The sequence below is a fragment of the Maniola jurtina genome, chromosome 9 (assembly GCF_905333055.1).
Source record: "Maniola jurtina chromosome 9, ilManJurt1.1, whole genome shotgun sequence".
NCBI lineage: Eukaryota > Metazoa > Arthropoda > Insecta > Lepidoptera > Nymphalidae > Maniola > Maniola jurtina.
In genome coordinates, this window is record NC_060037.1 from 4,222,795 (window position 1) to 4,249,863 (window position 27,069).

The 27,069-nt window shown below is 36.4% G+C and overlaps 1 protein-coding gene across 5 annotated transcripts in view; it reads left to right on the top strand.

The window, feature by feature from the left end:
• The window catches only part of LOC123868038 (supervillin-like), a 267,108-nt gene that overhangs the window by 74,188 nt on the left and 165,851 nt on the right, over positions 1–27,069 (top strand). Inside the window, exon 1 of one of the 5 annotated variants that reach the window (XM_045910377.1) lies at positions 9,008–9,228. The exons of the other annotated variants lie outside the window; for them this stretch is intronic. Within the exon in view, the coding sequence (XP_045766333.1) occupies positions 9,141–9,228 (88 nt within the window). The 5' untranslated portion in view covers positions 9,008–9,140. Of the gene's footprint in view, positions 1–9,007; positions 9,229–27,069 lie in introns of those variants that run through there. 5 annotated transcript variants of the gene reach the window in all.

The following is a 27,069-nucleotide window of genomic DNA, read 5'->3' on the forward strand; positions in this document are numbered from 1 at the left end:
AAACGGCGGCCGGGGCGCTACGTACCTTTTTCTCGAAGTGTTTCGCCGTATTTTCGACCCATCATAACTTCGGTCTGGATGACGCTAGAAAGCTGAAATTTTCAGTATAAGGTGTCCTCAGCAAATTTACCAAATATACCAAATATCAAATATCTAGCTTTTATGGTTACAGATTTATTGATACCTAAAATACGCCGATTTCGTCCCTCACTGATGATCATCAAAACCTCTACTCAAAACCTCTAAGGTACTTCCCGAAGTCCTAGAAGACTGAAATTTGGTATGTAGACTAGAAATTGCATACAAACTACAGGAAAATTAAGACTTTGGAAATTCCCCCCCTCTACGCCTCTTATGAGAAAAGCAAATCTGTAAATTCTGTCGCTAGAATGCTGATATTTTCAGGATAACATGTCCTTGGCAGATTTATTAAACGCACTGAGTATCAATTGTCTAGCTTTTATAGTTTCAGATTTATTGACAGTCAAACTTCTAGTCTGTAATTCTAGGGCACTTCCCGAAGTCCTAGAAGACTGAAATTTGGTATGTAGACTAGAAATTGCATACAAACTACAGGAAAATTAAGACTTTGGAAATTCCCCCCCTCTACGCCTCTTATGAGAAAAGCAAATCTGTAAATTCTATCGCTAGAATGCTGATATTTTCAGGATAAGATGTCCTTGGCAGACTTATTAAACGCACTGATAGTATCAATTGTCTAGCTTTTATAGTTTCAGATTTATTGACAGTCAAACTTCTAGTCTGTAATTCTAGGGCACTTCCCGAAGTCCTAGAAGACTGAAATTTGGTATGTAGACTATAAATTGCATACAAACTACAGGAAAATTAAGACTTTGGAAATTTCCCCCCTCTACGCCTCTTATGAGAAAAGCAAATCTGTAAATTCTGTCGCTAGAATGCTGATATTTTCAGGATAAGATGTCCTTGGCAGATTTATCAAACGTACCAAGTATCTGTGTTTCCTGAAGTCCTAAAAGACTGAAATTTGGTATATCTGCTTCAAAATTGAGTTGCAAGATTCCACCCGAACAAACATATTTACATACGAGTACATTGCAAGTTGAATAAAAGCTTTTAAAAAAGAGGTAACGATAGAGAGTGGGCCATGAAAATGATGTACCTACAAAAAATAGATCCAAAAAAATCTAGGGCACCTGCCAAAAAGAAATGAAATCCCACCAAAAACATTTCATGTAAAAAGGTAGCCAAGACTCATAAGTTCATAATGTTTTCACTGTTAAAAAGTTATGAGATCTCTAGTAGAGCCAAGCCCCTAGCTGAGCTTAGATTTGTGCTGGCCATGGGACCATCCCAAGTCCAAAGTAATATAGCTCTTAAATGTTCTTGACTGTATCAAATTTATAACAATAAATAACAAATCACTCTACTTACAAGCTCTGATTCTACAAACCCTACATCTTGGTAAAAAAAGGACGGCTTGGCCGTTTAATGTTCGTAAAACTATTACATGACATAACATATTTTAAGGCCTTAAGGAATAGTTTGTTCGACAATTACTAATTTGTATTGTACTTCGTGATGTTCGCAGAAGCAATTCCGGGCTTAGATGTCATTTCAGATAAAAAAACCACGAACTGTAAACGGCCAAGTCGTACTTTTTTTACCAAGATGTAGGGTTTGTAGAATCAGAGCTTGTAAGTAGAGTGATTTGTTATTTATTGTTATAAATTTGATACAGTCAAGAACATTTAAGAGCTATATTACTTTGGACTTGGGATGGTCCCATGGCCAGCACAAATCTAAGCTCAGCTAGGGGCTTGGCTCTACTAGAGATCTCATAACTTTTTAACAGTGAAAACATTATGAACTTGTGAGTCTTGGCTACCTTTTTACATGAAATGTTTTTGGTGGGATATTTTATTCAACAAAAAGTAACCTTGTGTGGTACTAATGAAATTAGAGAACTACTTTTTATCGAAATTCCATTCACAAGTCAGCAAGGCAATTCAAGGCGAAATAAAATCCTGTGTTATGATAGTTGCTAGCTGTGATATGATCTTGAAATAACATTTTATGTAAAGCTTCAATATTTAACCCCCGACCCAAAAAGAGGGGTGTTATAAGTTTGACGTGTGTATGTGTGTAACTGTGTATCTGTCTGTGGCATCGTAGCTCCTAAACTAATGAACCGATTTTATTTTAGTTTGTTTTTGTTTGAAAGGTGGCTTAATCGAGAGTGTTATTAGCTATAACCCAAGAAAATCGGTTCAGCCGTTTGAAAGTTATCAGCTATTTTCTAGTTACTGTAACCTTCACTTGTGTGTGTTATAAATTTTTAATTTACACTTGTGCTCTTGTTCATTTCAATTTGCGTTCGATATCACGAGTCAAGGATGCGCAAATTCTCTGCTCCATTTCGTTTGCAGTTGCATAAAATTTAATGGAAGCAAACGATGAAGGTCGACGTATATTACTTTCCCAGATTGCGTGGCTGTATTATCCTTGGTAACAAGGACCTTCGCCTGGGATTTGAGCTCTGGGCATGAACAGAATTTCTCTTTGGGATAATAAAACACAAACCAATTTCATATTTAATATACAATATATGCTACTAATTTCAATGACGGTTGATATGTGCATAAAAGTAGGTAGGCAGGTCAGTCATTAACATGTGATTTCAAATAATATGTGAATATAAAAAGGTTTGTGGTTTTTGAAGTCGGTTTTATTTTTCTTTTGAAATTTTTTTATTTCACAATTTTTAGTGGCCGCAATGTACCATAATATGCTAAGCCCAGTTAAAGCCCTACTGTTTACTAAGCTATTACACTGATCGCGAGCAATTTACTGCTATCCAATGAGGAGTTATGTTCTCCATCTCCAAAATCATCAGATCTTCACCAAAATATGGGACCAACTGTAAAGTATACCCTTTCAAAACAAAAAAAAAATATTTCCAAATCGGTCCAGGCGTCTTAGAGTAATCGGGTAACATACATTAAAAAAAAAGACCGACGAATTGAGAACCTCCTCCTTTTTTCGAAGTCGGTTAAAAACTTAATAAAACTCATGTCTCGGAAGAAATACAGGTCGGTACTGGTAGGTACTTGAAACATATTGGAATCATAACGTAGTTGACATAAGACGGTGTTAGATAGCTAGACGACTCCGGTATATTAGTTCTTATATTATACTCCTCGGTGAAAAATTGCGCATCGGATGCAGGGTTTTATTGAAATTGAAGTGGTAATAAATTATATTCAGACTTACAACCTACCATATTTTAGTCCGCTAGGTACCAAACATAGCATTCTCAAAACGCGTATAAGTTCTTCGTATTTTTAACCCCTGACCCAAAAAGAGGGGTGTTATAAGTTGTGTGTATCTGTGTATCTGTCTGTGGCATCGTAGCTCCTAAACTAATGAACCGATTTTAATTTGGTTTTTTTTTTGTTTGAAAGGTGGCTTGATCGAGACTGTTCTTAGCTATAATCCAAGAAAATCGGTTCAGCTTATTTCAGGTCAAATTCAAAATTTATAACACCCCCGACAAGTGTAGGTTACAGTAACTAGAAAAGAGCTGATAACTTTCAAACGGCTGCACCGATTTTCTTGGATTATATAGCTAAAGTCACTCTCGATCAAGCCACCTTTCAAACAAAAAAAAACCAAATTAAAATCGGTTCATTAGTTTAGGAGCTACGGTGCCACAGACAGATACAGATACACACGTCAAACTTATAACACCCCTCTTTTTGGGTCGGGGGTTAAAAATAATATCCATATTTCCAAGAATGATGTATAGAATCATAGATTTTGTAATAGTTTTTGTTACCACATTGGTAGATTCGTGGCGGACGTGACTGCATCGGAATGAAATGTTTTTGTTGTTCCTCTCATCGTGTTTTATTAATATCTAACGCGGCTGCGAATATTTAGATTTCCCTTGGGTTTCTTATTGTTCTGGATAACCTGGATACAATGCCGGTGCAGAATATTTAATCCTGAATACAGAATCCCCTTTGAGATTTTTAATTAAAGCTAGTTTGTGTTCAGTATTTATATTTTTAACCCCAAAAAAGAGGGGTGTTATAAATTTGACGTGTGTATCTGTGTATCTGTCTGTGGCATCGTATCTCCTAAACTAATGAAATGATTATTTTTGTTTGAAAGGTGACTTGATCGAGAGTGTTCTTAGCTATAATCTAAGAAAATCAGTTCAGCCGTTTGAAAGTTATCAGCTCTTTTCTAGTTACTGTAACCTTCACTTGTCCGGGGTGTTATATAAATTTTAATTTACACATGTTTATTTGGTTTCCATTTGTCACTTTTAATTTTGACGTCATATTTTATGCCCCTTTACTTCACTGATTTTTAACCCCCGACGCAAAAAGAGGGGTGTTATAAGTTTGACGTGTGTATCTGTGTATCTGTGTGTCTGTGTATCTGTGTATCTGTGTATCTGTCTGTGGCATCGTAGCGCCTAAACGAATGAACCGATTTTAATTTAGTTTTTTTTGTTTGAAAGGTGGCTTGATCGAGAGTGTTCTTAGCTATAATCTAAAAAAATTGGTTCAGCCGTTTAAGAGTTATTAGCTCTTTTCTAGTTTTCTTGTAGAAAAGAAGGTTAGATAACCGTTAGGTTCATAATATTATGTCAATAGACAAATGTCAAGCTGTCAAGATGGACGTTGCCTAAATACATAATTATTTATTTGAAAATGATGTTTTGGAAAACTCAAATACTTTGGATCGTCGGGGGTGTTATAAATTTTTAATTTACACTTGTACAAGTGTAAATTAAATTACGAATTTTACGTTTAAATTACGAATGACGACCTCTCATCGGAAAGCACAGCGGTGGAAGACCCCTCACTAGGTGGGTAGACGACAACCCTACAAGAGTCCCATGTCAAGCAGAGGACGTTTATTGGTTGATAATGATGATAATGATGACGATGATGATGTCCCACTTAATATTATTTTTTTACCACCAAAGCATTACTTTACCGAATTAAAAAAAAATCCTTACAAATCTCTCAGAGTTTAAAGCGTTGTTCAAACGCCGTCAAGTAGATAATAAGTGGGATAACATTTACAATATGTTCTTTTATCCATGGGCTGTGCCTCAGTGACTATCAAAGGTTCTCGTCTAGTCTCTCTCTAATTCGTATCGTGCTCAGTTCACCGATGCTTCTAGTCCACTGGTTATCTTTATAATATCTTCATTAACCCTGAACAGAAAGAGACCTCACGTCCTATGAGTTTGGACCTACTCGAAATTTTCTGTGTTAGCAGCGTCTTTCAACACAATTGTAAAATGGCAAAGAATTTGCAGGGGAATATTAGACAGCTGGCACTTTTTCTCGAAAAAGTGTTTTAATTTTATTTCTGTTTGATGCTTGACTGATTTTAGTATTTGCTCAGCTTGGGGTTATTAATTAGGTACGTATTATTTGTGAAATTGAAATAATTATGTGCATTCATTCAAAAATTATCTCTCAGATGGACGGCCAAGACCTAAGTAGACTTGCAAATCTTGCTTCGATCAATCAATAATTCCGAACAAATCAGCTTAGCATAAAAAAGTGTTCACACAATCATGTGCTGGTTCATGCAAGTGTGATAATACTCTTAGCCTTGTTCTAACCCGCGCCTCAGCGAATATCAAAGAGTTCAACCGCACCGACTTTACCCGGGCTAATGGTCCCCTGCTTATCATACCTTTGTGAGCGTAATTGCTTTAAAATTTACTTTAATACAGCTTCTACCCACAGTCTACACTTTTATCGCTGTTTCACATCATTCCAGCAGCTTTCCAGTCCAGTGAACTTATATTATGTCTTAATATATGTAGAAGAACCTGAGATTTCACTGAATTATTAGCTGAAGAAAACCCCTACCAATATAATGATTTTCTTGGGAAAGGGTTACGACCTCAGGAATTAGTAGAGAGATATATAAATTCTGTTTGCTTGTGACATGTACCTTAATTAGCGGTACCATCTAGTCCTCTGCCTCCACTTCCAGCCACTTCTTCAGACCTTATCTATATCACTGTATTGCTATTAGACACTGCACACATTAGTGTACTTACTGAATCCAGGATCCATTCATCCCTGTCTAGTAGCTGGCTTAGCAATATTTTCAGCCTGTGCATTTTTGAATTCTCAAGATTTCCAATGCAGTACATGGTGCACAGCTTTTGCAAGTGAATGGGTTTAAAATGATTGTAATTAAATCGACGACGCTATTCATTCCAGTCCGCTACATTGAAACTACTGCATTCAACGACTGGAATGATGTATACAGGCCATTACGTATCTACCAGTTTACACCTTTATGAATAGTTTCCCTGACATGGCGGGAATTCCAAAAGGCCCCTGACAAATTAGGACGCCTGTGTTAGTTTTCCGGGCAATTATACTTTAATTTGCGTTTTTTGTTGTTGACAAACATATTTTATTTTTCTGCAACATATTAATCTTTTGTACAAGTACTAGCTGAGCCGCCTCGGCTTCGCTCGGATGTAAAATTTTAGAGAGGAGTTTAATTCAGGTCTTGAAGTCTGTTCTAGACGTTTTAAACATTGCCTCGGTGACTATGGAAACCAATCCGTGAATGGCAGTTACGTCCGCATTTGCCACAACAAAATCCGATGACCAGAGACGCGGTCGCGGCACTAGTTTACGTCTTAGCTCTCCTACGTGCTAGTTACGTGGAACCAGGTGACGTCATACACTTTAGTCAACACTTTACAATCTTCTTCCATACACGTCTCCATTCACTCATATAAACTCCTAGCTTTCTCCCATTCCTTGTGCCGAATGCTATGCTGAAGTCGGCTGTTATGTGAACTTTATTATTTTGCTATGTTCGGTACTATTGATATATACATTCAAAGTTCATGATAAGGCCTTTTTACGTCAATAGACTCAAAAGGTGTGCGCCCCTAAATCAGCGCTTTAGGTCACGGTAAAGGTTATGGTGTATGTCAAATCTGATTAGTCAACAAACGAAATTGACTCTAATGAATACTATTTCAGAGCCTATTATCCCTTGAAAAGAAAATGAGTGGGTATTCATGATTTTCGACAATTAATATGAAATCGTGACTTATGAGAATTAAAATGGGTCACTATCATAATTAAAAATTTTACTCGCTTGAACCGCGTAGACGACTTTTATTTCGTTGCTTATAAAATATTCGAACTATGAATTACTATCTCGCATGTATATTTTTTAGTTAGTTTTCAGTATTCGGACTTGATCCTGATTCAGTATCTACCTACAGTGAAAAAGAAGTGAAGAACACAGTTCAATCATCAGCTACTGACCTGAGTTGACGTTGCTTGACCAACAACGCTATATATTCGAATTGCAGTATATTCGAATTTTCCCTTTAGTAAATGCTTTGTACGAATTTTCTAGGTCACGGATAAAACCGGGCGTTGCGCTTTACTTGTCAGTTCGTCGACACTTACCCCGCCTTTATGAGCGTTTTGGTGTCAATCCCACTGTGCACAGTGCACACGGTCTAAAATGCAAAGTTCTGAGTTTTGCTGTAATTTATGCGATAGCGATTACTCACAAAATATATTGACGATCTAAATAAGAGATGCACGGCCTGAACGTAGCAATGTCAAAAAATCATGTCTGGTCATCCAAAATGTGTCTGGTATATCTGCCAATCTGCACTTGGCCAGCGAGGAGGCCTATAGCCTAAACCCTTCTTAGGAGACCTGTGCTTAGTAGTGGGCGGTCGATAGGTGGGGATGTTGATGTCAATTGTAGGCTCTTATATCTCCAATTTTTATTGATAGTACTCAGAGCACTAGTGTCAAATAGCAATCAAGTCACCTTTCAAACAAAAAAAAAACTAAATCAAAATCAGTTCATCCGTTTGGGAGCTACGATGCCACAGACACGTACAGATACCGACCTTAAACTTATGATACTCTTTTTGCGTCGGGGCTAAAAAGAAAACATGAAACGCAGAACTCCGGACTGTTGAGTAAAAGATTGTTGAGCTGAGCGTTTATGCTAGAAACACTGCCGCGGGCCGCTTTCCTCGTTTGAATTCTTTTTTGTTCAATTTGCCCCTTGGGAGGCGGTTTTATTTTCGTTATCATTCATGTAGGTATATTCCGACAGATGTTTGGAAGCGTGCGCGGGCGCAGGCCAGTCGACGACTCGGGATCGTTGCGCGCGCTTATCTGATTACGAGATCCCTATCTCCAGCGCGCCGGCAAAAACAACCCGTTCTGATACAGTCACGTTGAAATAAAAATACGTTTAAAAAACTTTCGAACTAATTAAAAGCAATATGCCTAATTTTAAGTTAGTAAATTTCCGAAAAACAAGATACCGAGTCGTTTTATAAAATTAAAAACGATAACAAAAAAAAAGAAATACCGGTCGACAAAAAATTACGTGCACTTAAACTTAACGAGCTATTTTTTTGAATAAATTAAAAAATATGAAATAAAATACACGAGTTGTACACGTAGAAATAAACTTCAAAATTTTCCAAATCGAATAGCTAGGGAATCGCTTTACCTAGATAAATATCTCGATAACAATAGTCAAGATATCGATAAATACATAATAACTAGTAAGTGTTCGCGGTCACAATAATCAGATAACTGTTTATTTTACAAGTGTAATTTACAAATTACTAGGGATTTCGCTATTTCGCTTGATAAAGAAGGTACAAAAGTACAAAATGTAGGTAACAACTCTAAAAGTAGTGCTATCTCTTCCCGATAAGAATTTAGTGAAAAGGATAAAACTACTTTAAGAACCGTAAACTTAGTTCAGTTTAGACTTTAGAGATTTGTGAACAATATAATTAGCACTGAATACATTAATTTGGTTAGATATAATTTTTTAGCAAGGCGGGTAATTGGACATGCTTTGGTTTTCATACACTTGGACAGCAATTACGTGGCAACTACCTCGCGTGTGCCAAGCCAGCCAAACGGCCGCCGGCGCATTTCTTTAGTGTCATCTAGTGACATCGACCCGTCTACCCACATTATCACGTACAGGAAACAAAGAAGTACATTAATTCCCTACAGTTTTGATTCTAGTTTTCTCGTGGCCATATGTTCGAATTTGTTTGCGAACTGGACTTTGTTTTGTGTGTGTAAATCAAAATGGAAACTCTGTTTGTGCAAGAGGCGCCGATTGTGATTTCGTGGATTGTGTTTTTGGTGTTGATATGCCGGTGTTACTATCATATCGGTGAGTGGTCATGATTTTTACGTTTTGGCCTAGTACTTTCAAATGTTTCATTTGATGCTTCATCATGATCAACCCGTTGCCGGTTCACTACTAAAAACGGGTCTCCTCTCAGAATGAGATTGGTTTAGGCCATAGTCTGCCACGTTGCACGCTGGCCCAGTGGGAATTGGCAGACTTGATAAATGCTCATTTTACAGAAAATTAATGGTCACGCTTAAAATATTTCTTATTGTTATGGTCCTGGATAATATGATTTACTTATCTTTAAGTTAATGCTCTCAACCATTGTTCTGAGTACTCGACCCGCAAGGACTAAGTAGGTCTTGAGTTTGATTATTACGGATCTTTTTAAAATTCCGAGGTCTAATTTAGTTATTGCCAGTTGGTCACTTTTCTGTCAAAATCACATGGACCTACTTTTTACCGTTCCAGAAAGTTGATGTTTAGAAACCATCTTCCTTGATATGAGATTTGAAGACAGCCGGACTTGTCAAACTCAAAACATGTGACTAATATAAAATGTTGAGTTTTCTATCCCACTCAAAGCTGTGCTTTAAAGTAAATATCAGAGGAATACGTCGAACTTTTTTCTTTATCTGTGACTAGCGAACCGCCTCGGCTTCGCACGGGTATCTTATTAGAATTTTCATGCGGATCTCTAATTTTTTGGAAATAAAATATAGCCTATGTCACTCTGGAATAATGTAACTTTCTACTGGTGAAAGAATTTTCAAAATCAGTTCAGTAGTTCCAAAGATTACTTTCTACAAACAAACTTACAAACTTTATAATATTATATTAGATTGTGATAAGTATCTGTATTCTTTTGATACTCCTCACGATGCAACGTGACGACGAATAGTTTATAGATGAATGCGTGTACTTATTTCAATAAAATACAATTCACTTTCTCACATCGAATCGATTCGCAATACCTACGCTATGAAAGTTTGTTTCGTAATGCCGGGATATTAAAATTTTACTTTAGCCAAACGGCCTACTAAATTGACACGCATTACTAATGTATAGTGGTTTGAGTAAAATAAACCGAAGTAATTAACTTTTATAACGCTTGATAATATTCATTGCATTAAGGATATTTAACTTATTTGGTTATTTCTTTTTCATTTAGTAAGTATATACCTAATTGATTTTCATATGCGATTAATTGAGAGTCACGTATTATATTTATCTTTAAAAAAAATTGAGAAAGTTTTGAATGCCATTTGGAACTTAACTGACTGAAATGTTATTCATACTTTACTCCACTATCTTATTGAAGCTACAGACATGGAGTAGGTAAGGACTAAGGGACAAGATGGTACACTTACTTATTAAATTTTAGAAAAATAGTGATAGGTTTGAGTCATTTTCCAAAAACGGATTGGAAGAATACAATAGGAGAATTTTTGTATTCTCCTCCTTACAAAAACATCAACTTATGACTTGACTTCGTTATCTTATCGCATTGACATTTCAGGTGGGAAAGTAGGGGACTAGATGGCACACGTTGGAATCGAGTGATGTTTGGAATAAAAAAATGCATTAACAAAACCTTGGTACTGCTTATCTATGTGGTATTTGCTAAGGTCAGTTTATTTTTAACCGACTTCCAAAAAAGGAGGAGGTTCTCAATTCGTCGGAATCTTTTTTTTTATTTTTTTTATTTTTTATGTATGTTCCCCGATTACTCAAAGACCCCTGGACCGATTTGGAAATATTTTTTTGTTTGAAAGGGTATACTGTGCAGGTGGTCCCATATAAATTTGGTGAAGATCTTATGAATATCTTCGGAGATGGAGAACAGAACTCCTCAATGGATAAGAGCAAATTGCTCGCGATCAGTGTAATAGCTTAGTAAACAGTAGGGTTTTAACTGGGCATAGCATATTATAGTACAGTGGGGCCACTAAAAAGTGTGAAATAAAAAATTTTCAAAAGAAAAATAAAACCGACTTCAAAAACCACAAACACTAAAAAGTACAAAATAATTTTTGTTTAGCTACACGTGTAATGTACTTAGGTATGAAGTCGGGCGAGCTTCACTCTTGGATTTCTAATTTTGTTTTAATATGCTCGCTCGACTTCATACCTAGGTACATTACACGTGTAGCTAAACAAAAATTATTTTGTACTTTTTAGTGTTTGTGGTTTTTGAAGTCGGTTTTATTTTTCTTTTGAAAATTTTTTTTACTCTAGCAATTGACAGAGTGAACTAAAGTGAGGAAACTCTTAGTTTGATCATGAATCGACGATAATATGTCAAATACTAGGTTATGGAGAAGTAAAATCAAAGGAAAGAAATAGGGCTACGTGGCTACCTGCGTCAAATGTACTAACTAACGTTTGAAGCCTGCCAGTGAAGTCGAAGTCTCGACGTTTTGTTAGAAGTTCCCTAACTATCGTGAACTGTGCCATTGAACTATCCATATTATCATAGTAATATTATAAAGGCGAAAGTTTGTATGTGTGTGTGTGTATGTGTGTGTGTGTGTGTGTGTGTGTATGTTTGTTACTCCTTCACGCAAAAACTACTGGATGGATTTGGCTGAAATTCGGAATGGAGATAGATAATATCCTGGATTAGCACATAGGCTACTTTTTATCCCGGAAAACCAAAGAGTTCCCACGGGATTTCGAAAAACCTAAATCCACGCGGGCGAAGTCGCGGGCATCGGCTAGTTACTTTATAAGACTACTAGCTGATGCCCGCGACTTCGTTCGCGTGGATGTAGGTTTTTTAAAATTTCCGTGGGAACTCTTTGATTTTCCGGGATAAAAAGTAGCCTATGTGCTAATCCAGGATATAATCTATCTCCATTCTAAATTTCAGCCCAATCCGTCCAGTAGTTTTTGCGTGAAGGAGTAACAAACACACACACACACACGCACGTACGCACGCACGCACGCACGCCCGCACGCCCGCACGCATGCACGCACGCACGCACGCACTCACGCACGCACGCACGCACGCACGCACGCACGCACGCACGCGCGCACGCACGCACGCACGCACGCACGCACGCACACACACACACACACACACACACACACACTTTCTGCTTTATACTATTAGTGTGATAAGTATAAGGCTTTATTATCACAAAAATGAAGATATATTTGGCAGTTTTATAGACGGTAATTAAACACAACGCTACATTACAGCTATTTTATAGTGCACAATAAACTGTGGCGAACTGGCAAACAGTATCGCGCTAAATTAGGCTGAAATAATAACAATCGACCACATGTTAGCGTTTGAGTTTCACACAATACGTACGGCGCGGTATTTTGCATCGCTGCTCCCACATAACATAACATAATAGGGATGATGACTACTAGTCAAATCAGCGACTTTTTATCAAACGTCAAAACGCTCACTTAGTATGGGAGCTTGTATGAAATACACAGATGTGACGTCATACACATTTGACGTAATTTGACGTACTTTTTTAGTTAAATCGATTATTTAAAATGGTAAGCAAACTTAAAACTAGCAGCGAATGTTGATTTTACGAATTTTGGAAGACACTCTATTTAATAATTACTAAGAAATAATTTATTTTAACCTAAGAAACTTCCCCTTTATTATATCCTCCATTCCTCATTTGATTTTATTCAATATCAAATTAGGTGCCTATAAAATTCCATTGTAGTAATATATAGTATCCCTGATTTTGGTCTGCCTTTTGAGAAAGTCTTCAATCCTTTCAAGTCTTTTCAGCGTCTTACATTGACATCTGTCTCTGGCCATTTGCACTTCTCCAATTTGACTCGTACTCGTTTATACTCATTTAATACCGTTTGCGTTTACTCTGACTGGTTTCTTTTAGATATATCTTAAGAGGGGTCTTTCCGTCACTCGCTTCATACAAACGTAAACAACATACATCTGGAAAACCACAGACACAGATATTAGTTTCTAGAATATGTCTGTAAAATTTCATGGACTTTGGTTGCTTAATATTCAAATGAAATTGGAACTACGATTGTATGAAGCGAGTGATGGAGAGAGCCCTGTTATGTAAACACTCTTATAACAATTTCTGTTACAATTATGTTCCATGCAGTTGTCAGTAGGTATATTTGATAAGAGATCTACTGAACGTGCTCCTTAGCAATCCAATTTTTACATCATTCACGCAATGAGACCTAAGCCGGGCATATCCAACTAATTTGCACCTAAACGCCAGACTATCTAGTTGATTCAATTTTAAAACTTATTGCTTGTGAAATAGATTCGAAATTGCATTCATCTTCACTTGTAGCGAGTTCGATAGAAGCAACCATGCGTGTCTTATTGCCTATCGACATTTCTGTCAGGTTGTCATTCGAAACTGCACATTCAGAACTATTAACCGATACCTACTGCTCTTGTCATATTAGCTGTAATTGTCGTGACTGCTGGAAATAGCATTGTTTGTATTACATAATTAGTTAGTTAGTTTTTAGGGTTCTGTACCCATAGCGAGTTGAAACTTTTACAGAATGTGCGTTTTTATTGCCGCAATAGAAACAAATAAGAATTTCAAAATAGCTACCATGAAATTTAGAAAAATTTAAAAAGTGTTATTTGTTATACGTTAGTACAGAACCCCTCGTGTGCGAGTTCGACTCGCTTTTGACGGGTTTTTTTTAAATATCGTGGTTTTCAAGTAACTAATTCGATGTCATGCAATTCTAGTCTCTACTTCTAAACGTAGGTTTCTTTTTTTAACCCCCGACCCAAAAAGAGGGGTGTTATAAGTTTGACGTGTGTATCTGTGTATCTGTCTGTCTGTGTATCTGTGTATCTGTGTATTTGTGTATCTGTGTATCTGTCTGTGGCATCGTAGCGCCTAAACGACTGAACCGATTTTAATATACTTTTTTTTTGTTTGAAAGGTGGCTTGATCGAGAGTGTTCTTAGCTATAATCCAAAAAAAATGGTTCAGCCGTTTAAAAGTTATCAGCTATTTTCTAGTTTTCTTGTAGAAAAGAAGGTTAGATAACCCTTAGGTTCATAATATTCAAGTGTCAATTGACAAATGTCAAGCTGTCAAGATGGACGTTGCCTAGATATACATAATTATTTATTTGAAAATGATTTGTCAGGGGTGTTGAAAATTTATAATTTACACTTGTCTTTGAAACGCTTAGCTCGATTAAATTTTGTTCGTAACTACTTTCTTGTCTATTTGTTATTTATTTCACTTCTTAACCGTCTTTGTTACTTTTATTACTTACAAGGTGTAAATTAAAATTTTATAACACCCCCGACAAGTGAAGGTTACAGTAACTAGAAAAGAGCTGATAACTTTTAAACGGCTGCACCGATTTTCTTGGATTATTGCTAAGAACACTCTCGATCAAGCCACCTTTCAAACAAAAAAACTAAATTAAAATCGGTTCATTAGTTGAGCTACGATGCCACAGACACAGACAGACACAGATACACGCGTCAAACTTATGGCACCCTTCTTTTTGGGTCGGGACTCGGGGGTTAATAAACAGATCTCATATTGAGTGCTCAGAGTGATCTTTTTAACCCAATTTAAACCCAATTTAATTTTTCGATCACTTTTGTATTTATAACATAGATTTATTTTGCATTTTGTGCCTACTGTTAGGTATTGTTTTTTTTGAGATCATTTTCTTTTGAAGTTTTATTTGAGAAAATTTGTAATCAAAATACTTCTTGCCTTTTTAATCCGTTCTTTGAATCAAGGTAGAATTACCAAATTGGATAATTATTTTAGCTGTAGGCATTCCTTTGCCAATGAAATGGAATGAAAAATAAATATAATTAATGCCTTTGAAAAGAGAAAATTCATAACGATCAAGTATTTGAATGAAATTCCAATTACCGAGGCAAAAATAGATATCAAACAGGCTTTTAAGGATCAAAAAGGCTTTTAACTTTAGAAAGCGCGTTTGAAAGTATATTAAAAGCTTTATAAAACCAGGAACGTAAATTGGCAATGACGTAAGGAGTGATTGATCGAGTTCTAAGCCAAAAGCGTTATTGCATGTTACTTAACAGTTGAAGTGCCTCTACAGGTAAAAAGAGGGCGTGCCGCTTTTTTGATAAAAGACCCAATATAACAATCGTGTGCTGAAAATCGTAGTATATATAGTATCGAGATGACCTACAGGCTACAGACCATACGTAATGCTTAAACAGCTTTGGACTTTGTTATAAATTATTAAGTAAGTAAATTAACAATCACTAAGCAATTCAGTGTACTTTCTAAATTGTCTTACTTAGGGCTGATTTTTCAATCATCAAGTAACTTTTATCTAAGGGATATAGACGTTTTGACAGATTTCTTATACAAAAAGTGTCAAAACCTCTTAATTCCTCAGATTTTATCTGATTATTGAAAAATCTGATACTTTTGACGATTCAAAAGTACTTGTAAAAGTTTGATTGTATTTTTATTATTTATTAAAAGTTTTCTTGTATACAATCTCTTAACTAAACCTAATGCAATCCGTTTTCGCAAAGATCATTATGAAAGTGGTAGTTATATTTTTAAACCTGTCGTTTGATTACGCAGTATGCACAACAGAATCAGCCACAATGCTTTTAAAAAAAAAAATTCCATGATTTTAATAAACTGGCTCGTAAAATATGACACAATAGTTATATAGTGGGGTAAGTAGTAGGATAAAAAAAGAATCACGTACGAACATCGTACGAAGCTTTTAAAAAATTAAAAATCGCATGGGAACTTTTAATTTCAGCTTTATTTCTGAATCGGGTCACCGGGAAGTGCCTAACGGCTTAAAATTCCTTGCCTTTTCTTACTTTGGGGAACGAGAAGTCGCGCACAAGACGCTCTTGACGCGTAGTTACGGGCGTGCTCCAGAAAGCGTTTCATGTGAATGGAATTTCACTATTTTCATCATCATCATAATCAACCCATCGCCGGCTCACTACAGAGCACTATGGCCGAAGCCCTTCTTAGAATGAAATGGGCTTCGGCCATAGTCTACCACGTTGGTCAAGTGCGGATTGTCAGACTTCACACATCTTTGAGAACCTTATGGAGTATTCTTAGGCATGCAGGTTTCCCCACGATGATTTCCTTCACCGTTAAAGCAGGTGATATTTAATTTCTTAAAACACATAACTCCGAAATGTTAACAGATGCGTGCCCAGGATCGAAACCCCTACGTCCCAAATAGGACGTCTTAACCACTAGGCTATCACCGTTTTTTTACTACTTTATCCCCCAGGAAATAAGTGCTATAAAATTTTGTTATGGCTAGTCCATAAATTTTGTACAACATAAAAATTTTATTGCGAAAGAAAGTTATTCATTATTATCTGTTTTGCGAAGAGGTGACCGATAGGTATCAAAATATATTTTATGTTTAAAAATTCCTGAAACTTAAAGGTATGGTAATGTATTAACTTGCCTGAAAGCAGCTGAAAGGTAAGGGTTATATTGGAAGTTAGGCTAGAAATCATTTAAAGCTAAAAGAGGTTATAAAATAGATCAGATATCTTAAGCAATGGTACCTACTGATCATAGTACCTATCTACTCTATCTAGTTAGATCGCTTCTATTGCAATTGTTCATAGAAGTTTACAATTTGTGACACAAATATTTTACGCACACGCAAATAACAAAAAGTTCGCATCAGGTTAGACTTACCTAAGTACCTAGTATACTTACCTATATACTTACCTATACTTACCTTATTAACCTACATTGATATACTTTGTAGGAGTAGTAGTAAATCGGCGTATAAATATGGATAAATGAAGCTTTTCTCACCTTTTAGTATTTATTGGCGTAACGAATACCACACCGGTCATTGCTACTTAATTTTCCTTCAATGTTTACGTTATGTGATGGTTTGTTAGGCTACCAATATTCCATTGTTTATAGACGATAAACTGGGTTATGTCCGTCGGTACAAAAGCAACATAAACATAGTGACTATAGAGTATGTTGACCCAAAATAAGACTTCTTTCATATTTCAACTAATTAATTATTTCATGAGCCTGTCCGTTATTGAAGATCAGCGATCAGTGTTGCCAGGAAAAGGTGTGTTAGCAGACTACATTGTCATTCTGTACTTGAACAACGTAGTGAACTATAAGCATGCCATAGTTTTCTACATAAAATGCTAGGGACAGCAATGGGGGAGATAAGTCAGTTTTTCGAATTTCTCCTTGTCCATGCTTAGGCGGATAAATTCTGACTGGCTTTTAATGTTAGTTCACTCTTTTTTTGCGCATTCTCACTCCTGTTTATCTTGAAATTTTCCCCATCATAATCCTTTGCAGATGGCGGGTACGTCCTGCAGTGTAGATGATATATTTTTTATCTGCTAACGCTTTTTTAACCCCCGACCCAAAAAGAGGGGTGTTATAAGTTTGACGTGTGTATCTGTGTGTCTGTGTGTCTGTGTATCTGTGTATCTGTGTATCTGTCTGTGGCATCGTAGCGCCTAAACGAATGAACCGATTTTAATTTAGTTTTTTTTGTTTGAAAGGTGGCTTGATCGAGAGTGTTCTTAGCTATAATTTAAAAAAATTGATTCAGCCGTTTAAGAGTTATCAGCTCTTTTCTAGTTTTCTTGTAGAAAAGAAGGTTAGATAACCGTTAGGTTCATAATATTATGTCAATAGACAAATGTCAAGCTGTCAAGATGGACGTTGCCTAAATACATAATTATTTATTTGAAAATGATGTTTTGGAAAACTCAAATACTTTGGATCGTCGGGGGTGTTATAAATTTTTAATTTACACTTGTTTAAAGAAAAAGACCTACTTTATAAGGGTCAATTTATATGCGCGGTGAATCTTAGTCATCTACCTTTCTTATTACATTTATTTAAGGAAATTAATAAGCTATACTTATGTATTTTCAAACTGAAAAGAAAGTTCAAGTTTCACCTTTCTCGTTGATGAAAGCTGACATTATTTTATTTTGCGGTTTGCAACCATTACTCGCGATACGAAACATCCATTCAATTTATATGAATGGCTCGACTGAGGAATAGCTGTTATAAGAGTTATGGTAGGAACACATTTGCAACACGCCACAACAGCAAATTGTGAATCGGTGTTTCGAATGGCGTGTTAACGACACCATCCCGATGATCTGGGTATTGCTGGTAACGCTTTTTAAAGAACAGCAGTGTCTTTTATATGAAACCTTAGTTTTTGATAGGGTGGCGCGTCGACTGTTGTAGTGACGCGTAGACCGTAGAGTGAGTAGTGTGTTCCTGGTTAGTAAAATACTGAAAGACATCAATGGCTAAAATGCTTCGGGCGCTACTGCTATGGCATGGTGGGTTGATATCAATGTATTTCTCCCATTATTTTTATGTGTAATGTTTTTGTGTATATGGAATATCCAAAAATAGGACTATCCTGATAAAAGTGAAACTCATGGACAAGTTAAAACATTAAAATGGATACTAAAAGCACATGCTGTTCTAAATATTCGTTGATGTCACGTAAATCGATACTCGTGTTTGTCGTGGCCTACCTTTTATAGGATTGATGTTTTTTATCGCCTTGTAATCTAGGTCACTCCGTACATCTGTTGTAAAAGTTGTAATTAGAGGGTAGCCGTGTAAACTTTGAGAGTTATGCACTCGAATTTGTGAAACTAGACGAGTATGTATATCTGTCTGGAACACAATCCAACTAAGTACAATTTCGAGAAAGAGGTTAACCGCCGAATCCAACTGTAACTTTCGGAAAGCTTCGAGATGTCTTCTCGTCCTAAAATCCTCAGCGCTTGAAGACCAAAATCTTCGAACAGTGCGTGTTGCCAGTGATTACCATACGGATTCCAGACTTGGTCGCTAATTGTGGGCTTCATAAGAAAGCTCAGTCATTCAGCGGGCTATGGAGAGGCTATGCTTGAAGTTTTTTTACGAGATCAAATTAGAAATGAGATTTGTAGGAGAACCATAGTAACCGATATACCTACTTGTAGCTCAACGGATTGTGAAGCTGAAGTGCCAATGAACAGGGCATATGGTTTGAATAACCAGTAGGTGTTAGGGTGCCGGAAAGCGCAGCATTGGAGAAACCGATGACGACCTCCCTGGCGCAAGTGGTAAGCGCTGTGGCTTTATTAGTGGGAGGACCCGGGTTCGATTCCTGGTAGCGGTTTGGAATTTTATGATTTCTCAATCTCTTGTCTGGTCTGGTGGGAGGCTTCGGCCGTGGCTAGTTACCACCCTACCGATAAAGACGTGTCGCCAAGCAATTTAGCGTTTTGATACGATGCCGTGTAGAAACCAAAGAGTTGGTTTAATAAAAACTGCCATGCCTACTCTTTCCAGGTTAGCCCGCTTTCATCTTGGACTGCATCATTACTTACCATCAGATAAGATTGCAGTCAAGAGCTAACTTGTAGGTATCTATCTGAATTTAAAAAAATCGTCTTGCGTGGTAATACATAGAGGACGTTGGTTCACACATGGGTAGGCACTCACCGAACGACTTGTGGGTATTGTACTCAGAACGTAACACAAATCTCCAAAATTACATTATATTTTAATAAATAGTTGTGAGCGTCCTACTTGAGTAGACAAGCAGGCTTTTGTATAAATATGGCGTGTGTCATTCACGATCCGTCGTGCAAAGTCCTTTAGCGCTCAGATGTAGGTGACCCGGTTTCGCCCCGGTGCAGGCTGTCCGATGCGCTTTGCGTATTGCATTGTTACTTTAATCCCGGGATTGTGTTACGTGGTTTACTGTTAGGTATTTGCGGCGGGAATGGCGTTAAGTGTATTGTTGCCGTGACAATGAAAGTTAGGTGTAGGTTGGTATGGATCTTGATTTGCTAAAGAGATAAAGCTGAGGGTTTTCGATAATAGTTTATGCGGTTCTAAAGGTACATAATGTTTTCTATACGTGGGGGGAGGGAGGCTGCTTATTCCGTTGTATGAGTCTTAGGTTATTAATTACTAAAAACACGAGTGTTGCTTTATTTCTAAACCTGTTGAAGTACAGGTATGACTATATGTATCTACTTATATACAGTACACTTTTGTTGTACCTGCTGTTCCGGAGAAGCCATTAGAGATTTTTATTTTGTAGCAAATAGCTACTGTACTTTTAAGAGGAAAGAAGAATTTTTTTTACTGTCTACCTTTGATGTCCTTTCTCTGGAAAAATACTTAGTATTGAAAAAGCCATTTAAGAAAACCTTGTACTTACGCTTTGATTTTTACTTGTACAAATGATAGGGAACTCTTACCAATACGACGTAATAACTTAAACTTTTTATTTATTTATTCTGATCCATTAACTGCGATCTGATGGCGTGTGATTAATGATTATGCAGTCTAAGATGGAAGCGGGCTAGCTTGGAAGGGATATGGCAGTTTCATAAAACCTATAGATACTGCTAATTGGTTTCTACACGGCATCATACTGGAACGCTAAATCGCTTGGCGGCACGGTTTTGCCGATAAGGTGACTAGTCATGGTATAAAATAAAGCCTCCCACCAGGTCAGATCAGATACAGTTTAAAAACTACAAATTCCCATACTGTCCCTGCCGAGAATCGTATCCGGGACCTTCCAATTATAAGACCACTGCGCTAGGGAGGTTTTTTAATTCAGATACAAGTTAACCCTTGACTGACTCACCTGGGACCTTGCTACCACCTCTTAAAGTAGTGGGTAATGTTTCAATATTGTTTGACTATTGACAAAACAATATTACTGAAACATTACTACCTTAAGCGGTAGTAGTAGGGCCTTGATACATACTTTAGTGTAGAGCAAATTAAAAGTGCTCCTATAAATCTTAATATGAAACTCGATGCAGATGCGTCCTGTCCGGTTGGCAATATAAAATGCATTGCGGAGTTACTACCGCCACCGAGTATCGGAAGCTTTTAGCTTAAAACATCAAGTATAAGTGCAGACAGATGTGTTTTGCTGAATATATTTATTTTATTGAACCTTTTATTTCGTCATCGTGTGCATGCATGCGCTTCACTAATATACTGTATTTCGATATGTGCGAGTATAGGTTTAATATTCGTTTTTAAGTTGTTTGTTGTGCTAGTTTTTTGTTTTGTTCGAATTTGAATTTGAATTTGAACATTATACATTTAAATGTATGTTAACATAAAATATCCAATGTTTCGTCAATGATCATCTACACTTTAACTGAATGATTAAGTAGGTACGGGCATTTTTTGTCTACTACCTATCTTATTTAAATCTATAGTCTTTTTAAGGTTGCTCCAAGGCAACTGAGATTTTTACCCCATCATCTCATACATATTACCACCATCGTTATATTAGTTTAATTACACACACACATATTCCCTATCGAGAACTCTCAGGCATGCCCATTTCCTTACGGTGTTTTCCTTCACCGTTTAGTTAGTTTTATCCTGAGTGCTATGAAAATGCCAGTATCATGTTTGCAAAGCGGAATAAAAACGTAGGCAAAACGCTTGTATGTGCGTCGGTAACTGCTCAATTATTTTCTTCCACTTCACGCTTTTATGCAAACACGAACCGTCCGCGTCGCGGCGCAAAGTACCTACTCATATTAGGCGTCTCGGGCCCGCAATAAAAACGTTATGTACTCGACTGTACACTTCAATGCGTTTCCCTTTCTCCGTTTAGTTTTTTTTTTAACCCCCGACCCAAAAAGAGGGGTGTTATAAGTTTGACGTGTGTATCTGTGTGTCTGTGTATCTGTGTATCTGTGTATCTGTGTATCTGTGTATCTGTGTATCTGTCTGTGGCATCGTAGCGCCTAAACGAATGAACCGATTTTAATTTAGTTTTTTTTGTTTGAAAGGTGGCTTGATCGAGAGTGTTCTTAGGTATAATCTAAAAAAATTGGTTCAGCCGTTTAAGAGTTATCAGCTCTTTTCTAGTTTTCTTGTAGAAAAGAAGGTTAGATAACCGTTAGGTTCATAATATTATGTCAATAGACAAATGTCAAGCTGTCAAGATGGACGTTGCCTAAATACATAATTATTTATTTGAAAATGATGTTTTGGAAAACTCAAATACTTTGGATCGTCGGGGGTGTTATAAATTTTTAATTTACACTTGTTAACTAAACTCGTGTAGTTATATTCTTTGAATACTTTGTCTCTTTTTCACTGTATGAAGAATTTTTGTTTAAAGAATATTAGCAATGTTAAATGACTAATATGCCCCTTTCCTCTCCAACTAAGCGTCAGGCTTGTGCTAGGAGTAGGTACGACAATAGTGCAACGGGCGGGGTTTGAACCGTCGACCTTTCGGTTTTCAGTCCACTCCTTTACCGGTTGAGCTATTGAGGCTTAAGATGTGATTAGGTACACATTATATCATAAACAAAGATAAGAGCCCGTAATAAAAACGTTATGTACTCGACTGGACACTTCAATGCGTTTTCCGTTCTCGAGGAGTAGATGTATAATTTTTTTAAACGAAATTATTTTTTAAAATAAATGAGGAGGCAAATCGCTTCGTACGTATCCGTGGAATTTCTATAGGTACTTACTACGTATACGGGTGCAGACCTTGGTGAGATGTTTTGAGATAGGACACGAGTTCAGTTGATATGTTCTCTGAAAACATTAGATACGTGTATGAAGATGTGCGTACCTACTTTACAATTTTTAACCTTTTTTTGAGCGATTTTCGATTTCAAGTTTCGGACGTCACATGCCGCGAATTATAGCAGATTAGTTAGCCCATAAGCGTATTATTTCTTCATGGATTAACTCCGAATCAAGGACATGTTGCCTTTATATTACATGTATAAAATTTATGGTCGCTAATCAGAGTCAGAAGATACAAAACGTGCCAAAGTAGAAGAGATAACACTTTAACTGAAAACACAGTTGAACCAACATTTGACGAACGCCGTTAGTTAGTCCAAAGTAATTGACTGAAATCCCGGTCAAAACTCAAAATAACTTATCAATCATCATAACACGAGTAGGTACATCTATAGTCAGCCTTAGCTGCAACAACATAATTTACGAGTAGGTACATATATCATGTCAATTTTGTTAATAAAGCTTAATTAAGTTATACTTAGGTATTACATATTTAATTTACTTCTTCGAAAACAATTTAAGTTCCATTAAAACACTTACTTATAATTTCAATTCCCAAAACTGTAATTGAACTCTCGTACGGCGTTTACCAGGAACTTCTATATAATTCAGTCAGTCGTTCTTTCCATTAGCATTAACTATGCAGGACTGTTTGTCGATTTCTAAATAGAGCGCGATGTATTTCTGTGTGTTCTTATAAGGACGGGTGCACATTTGTGTCACTTTGGTGTATCGTATCTTCGTCGCGAAGGCCCGAATCCCGTGGCCCGTGCATTCTGATCGTGGAGACGTGTTACATGCTGAGTATTTACGGTGATAGATACAGATCGCGAACCTCGATGTACTGAGGTTGAGATATATAGAGTGCCATTTGACTTTGCTCAAACTTAAAACACTGTTAAAACGAGACAGCGTTATACCAGTGGCATAAATCTGTCTCGTTTTAACTGAAACTTAAGTCTGAGCAAAGTCAAAGTGCGCTCTATAAATTTTAACCTGAGTGTAATCAATAAACACTAATTACATTTAACTAAACGCTCAGTAGGTATATAAAACGTAATTCCGATCAAAATAAAGTGAACGTTTAGTTAATTATGGCCACACTGCCAAAACTGCCATGTTCTTCTCCAATTCATTAATCCACTGCCTAATTCGACAGTTTGCTGCCCAGACAGTGGGCTAACTGTGATTATGCCCCATGATCGCATTCTCATCACATCTCATCGCGTATCGTAACTGCAACAGTGATCAATGATCATCTAACTATAACAATCATGAATCATGATACACTACGCGAAGGAGATACAATACATCAAAATAATATGAATGTAAACCGAACTTTACAGTCCTAATATTAGATACGTCAAAGTAACCTGAATTTCAAGTAGTTTAATTGAGAACGCTATCAAATAATGCGGGTAACCACATATTTACTGCAACTGTTATTATAGAAAAGTTAAAGTATTTTTAAATCAACTTCAATATTTCGAAGAGGGCTCTTAACTACCATCGATCGATGTGCTAAAGTGTGCTTCATGTTTACTGTGCTGTTTTTAAAGCTTTTAATTAGTTTTTAAAATATTATTTTATACTTACTGAATTGAATATTTGAAAAGAGCAACTGTTAAGTTTCTTGCTGGTTCTTCCCAGTAGCACAAAATAGGATCGGATCGGACTGTTTGCATGCACATAGGTATTATGACGTAGGCATCGCCTAAAAATGATTTTTGAAAGTTTAAACCGTAAGGGTTGAATTTATGTAGTCCACGCGGAGGAAGTCGCAGACAATAAGCTAGTATTGAATAAATATAGATTTGTAAGAAAAACATAGACAAAAACATAAAGCGGCCAAAAGTAAATGGTTATAAGTACAACATGTAGGTATAATTAGATAGGAAATACATTTCGTTGCAGGTCGCCAAGATGCAGTCTTTCATAAAAATAGGTTATAATAACATGAGTCTCAAAACTGGAACAGGCGCACAAATAAAACAACATTTTCTCCAGCACTAATACTAGGTAAGATTACGGGCTTATTTCGAAATTTTCTCTTGAGAAAAATCCATGATACATTGTCTTAACATGACCTTTTACTTTTGTAGCCGCAAATCTGGTCAGCTAAAGCGTTGACGTGAAATGCCAAGCTTTCGTGTACAGAATCACTGAAATGTGAACACTGGAAATAAGTATGGAACCCATATGTGTGGGGTATCTATGGATAGGTCTTCAAAAATGATATTGAGGTTTCTGTATCATTATTTTCTAAACTGAATAGTTTGCGCGAGAGACACTTCCAAAGTGGTAAAAAAAGAGAATGATAAAACTAAAAAAAATATATGATGTACATTACTATGCAAACTTCCACCGAAAATTGGTTTGAACGAGATCTAGTAAGTAGTTTTTTTAAATACGTCATAAAAAAATAAAAATGTGTTTAAATTTTCAAAGTAAGATAACTATACCAAGTGGGGTATCATATGAAAGTGCTTTACCTGTATATTCTAAAACAGATTTTCATTTATTTTTATGCATGATAGTTTTTGATTTATCGTGCAAAATATCGAAAAATTACCCGAGTACTCTCCTCGTACCCCGATTGCCATCTCGACCTGTCGTGTACTATAGTTGTGAAACTGACGTTCTTAGATGGTAACTAATAATAGCACAAAGTTTAAAGTTGAAAAAAAAATCGTTATCACTTGACAAAATTATAAACAAAGTTAATTTTGACTTTGTATTTTTCATTTATTAGCAGAAGTACCTATTACATGATAATTATAGTAGTACTTACTTCTGCTAAATGAAAAATACGAATGCACGAAACGTTATTTCTCTTTTAAAATATGTAACGGGCAAAGTTTCAATTATATTGCCATTTCATTATTTATTCAGCCTTTGTAACGACCGTACTTTGTTGAATTAAATTTTACGGAACATTTCATATTTGTTTTTTTTTCCAATCAAATATTAAAATACAGAAAATGTTTTCTCCCTGGGAACCTTTGGCAACATCCTTTATTAATATTAAGTTTTAAACTAAAAATTTATGCATGGAATTTTTAATTTAATATACTTACTTATAAAGCAGCTTTTAATTACGTTTGTTGTGCTAACATCAGTAGCTGTGTGTTTAAGATTTTATGCCCAGTTATGCAAAACGGGGAGCCATATTGTTTAAATAACACCTAGTAACTACTTAACGTTCAATTAACTACTATTTACTAACTAAAAGCTAAGTTCTGTTCTAATCTTATTTATTTAAAAGATTTAGCTATATCTAATTCCTACTGTAAATTAATCTAGACTCCAATTTATGCCCGCAATATCGTCCAATTAAGTCGTCATCGTTTCGTCATGGAATTAGGTTTTTTATACTTGGAATTCGTATAGTCCTTTCTTAGTCTTTACCTAATAGTTACTAAGAAACCTTCCTGTTACATCACAATTTTCTAGACCCAGCGGTATGAGGATGAGATATACGAGTATTTCCAGCGAAGTAACCCTAGCGCGCTACCCAGGGCTTTTCCATACAAACGTAATTTGTTTCTCATTTGAATATTAACCATTATAGATGTATCACATGCTATAAAACCATTTTTTATTTATTTATAACCAAAAATACATTAGACCTAGAGGCACGGTCACTCATACTTTTATATAGGCGATTCACGTTTGTCAAGAAAGGGGACGCGACGGCTGTGCCATGGTATTATATTCCCCAGCCATGACGTCACCCCCATGGCCTTCGCGGTCGGTCGGTGACCTCGCGACATGCGTAGGTACCGTTAACCAACATTAGCCATGCGAATAGATACCGGACTATTGATATGACATTGATTTATGCGAATTTCGAACAAGTCGAATTAATTGTAAAACTCATAACAGATGCACACGACTTCGGTCGAGTGGATTTCGACTTTTTTTTTAAAATCCGGTAGAAACTCTTTGATTTTCCTGGACTAAAAGTAGCCTATGTTCTCCGCCGGAAAACCAAACTGGCCTACCAGTTTGGCGAGAGGTATGTTGTAAATATGTATTTTGTAATGAATTATAACTAATTTATACAAATAAATGAAAAAAACTTTTCATGTTTATTTGGGTAAGCGTCATCCCTGAGTTCCCGTGGGAAGCACTCCAAAGATGCCAAGCGAATCTCGGTTGTGCCCGATGATTCGCTAACTCAGAGATAGCCACCGAGCTCATTTGACATTTATTTTAATCCATTGAAAACTGTCTACGAAAAAATATTTTAATATCACTCAGTGAAGCACTAACCATTTGGTGGCTATCATTT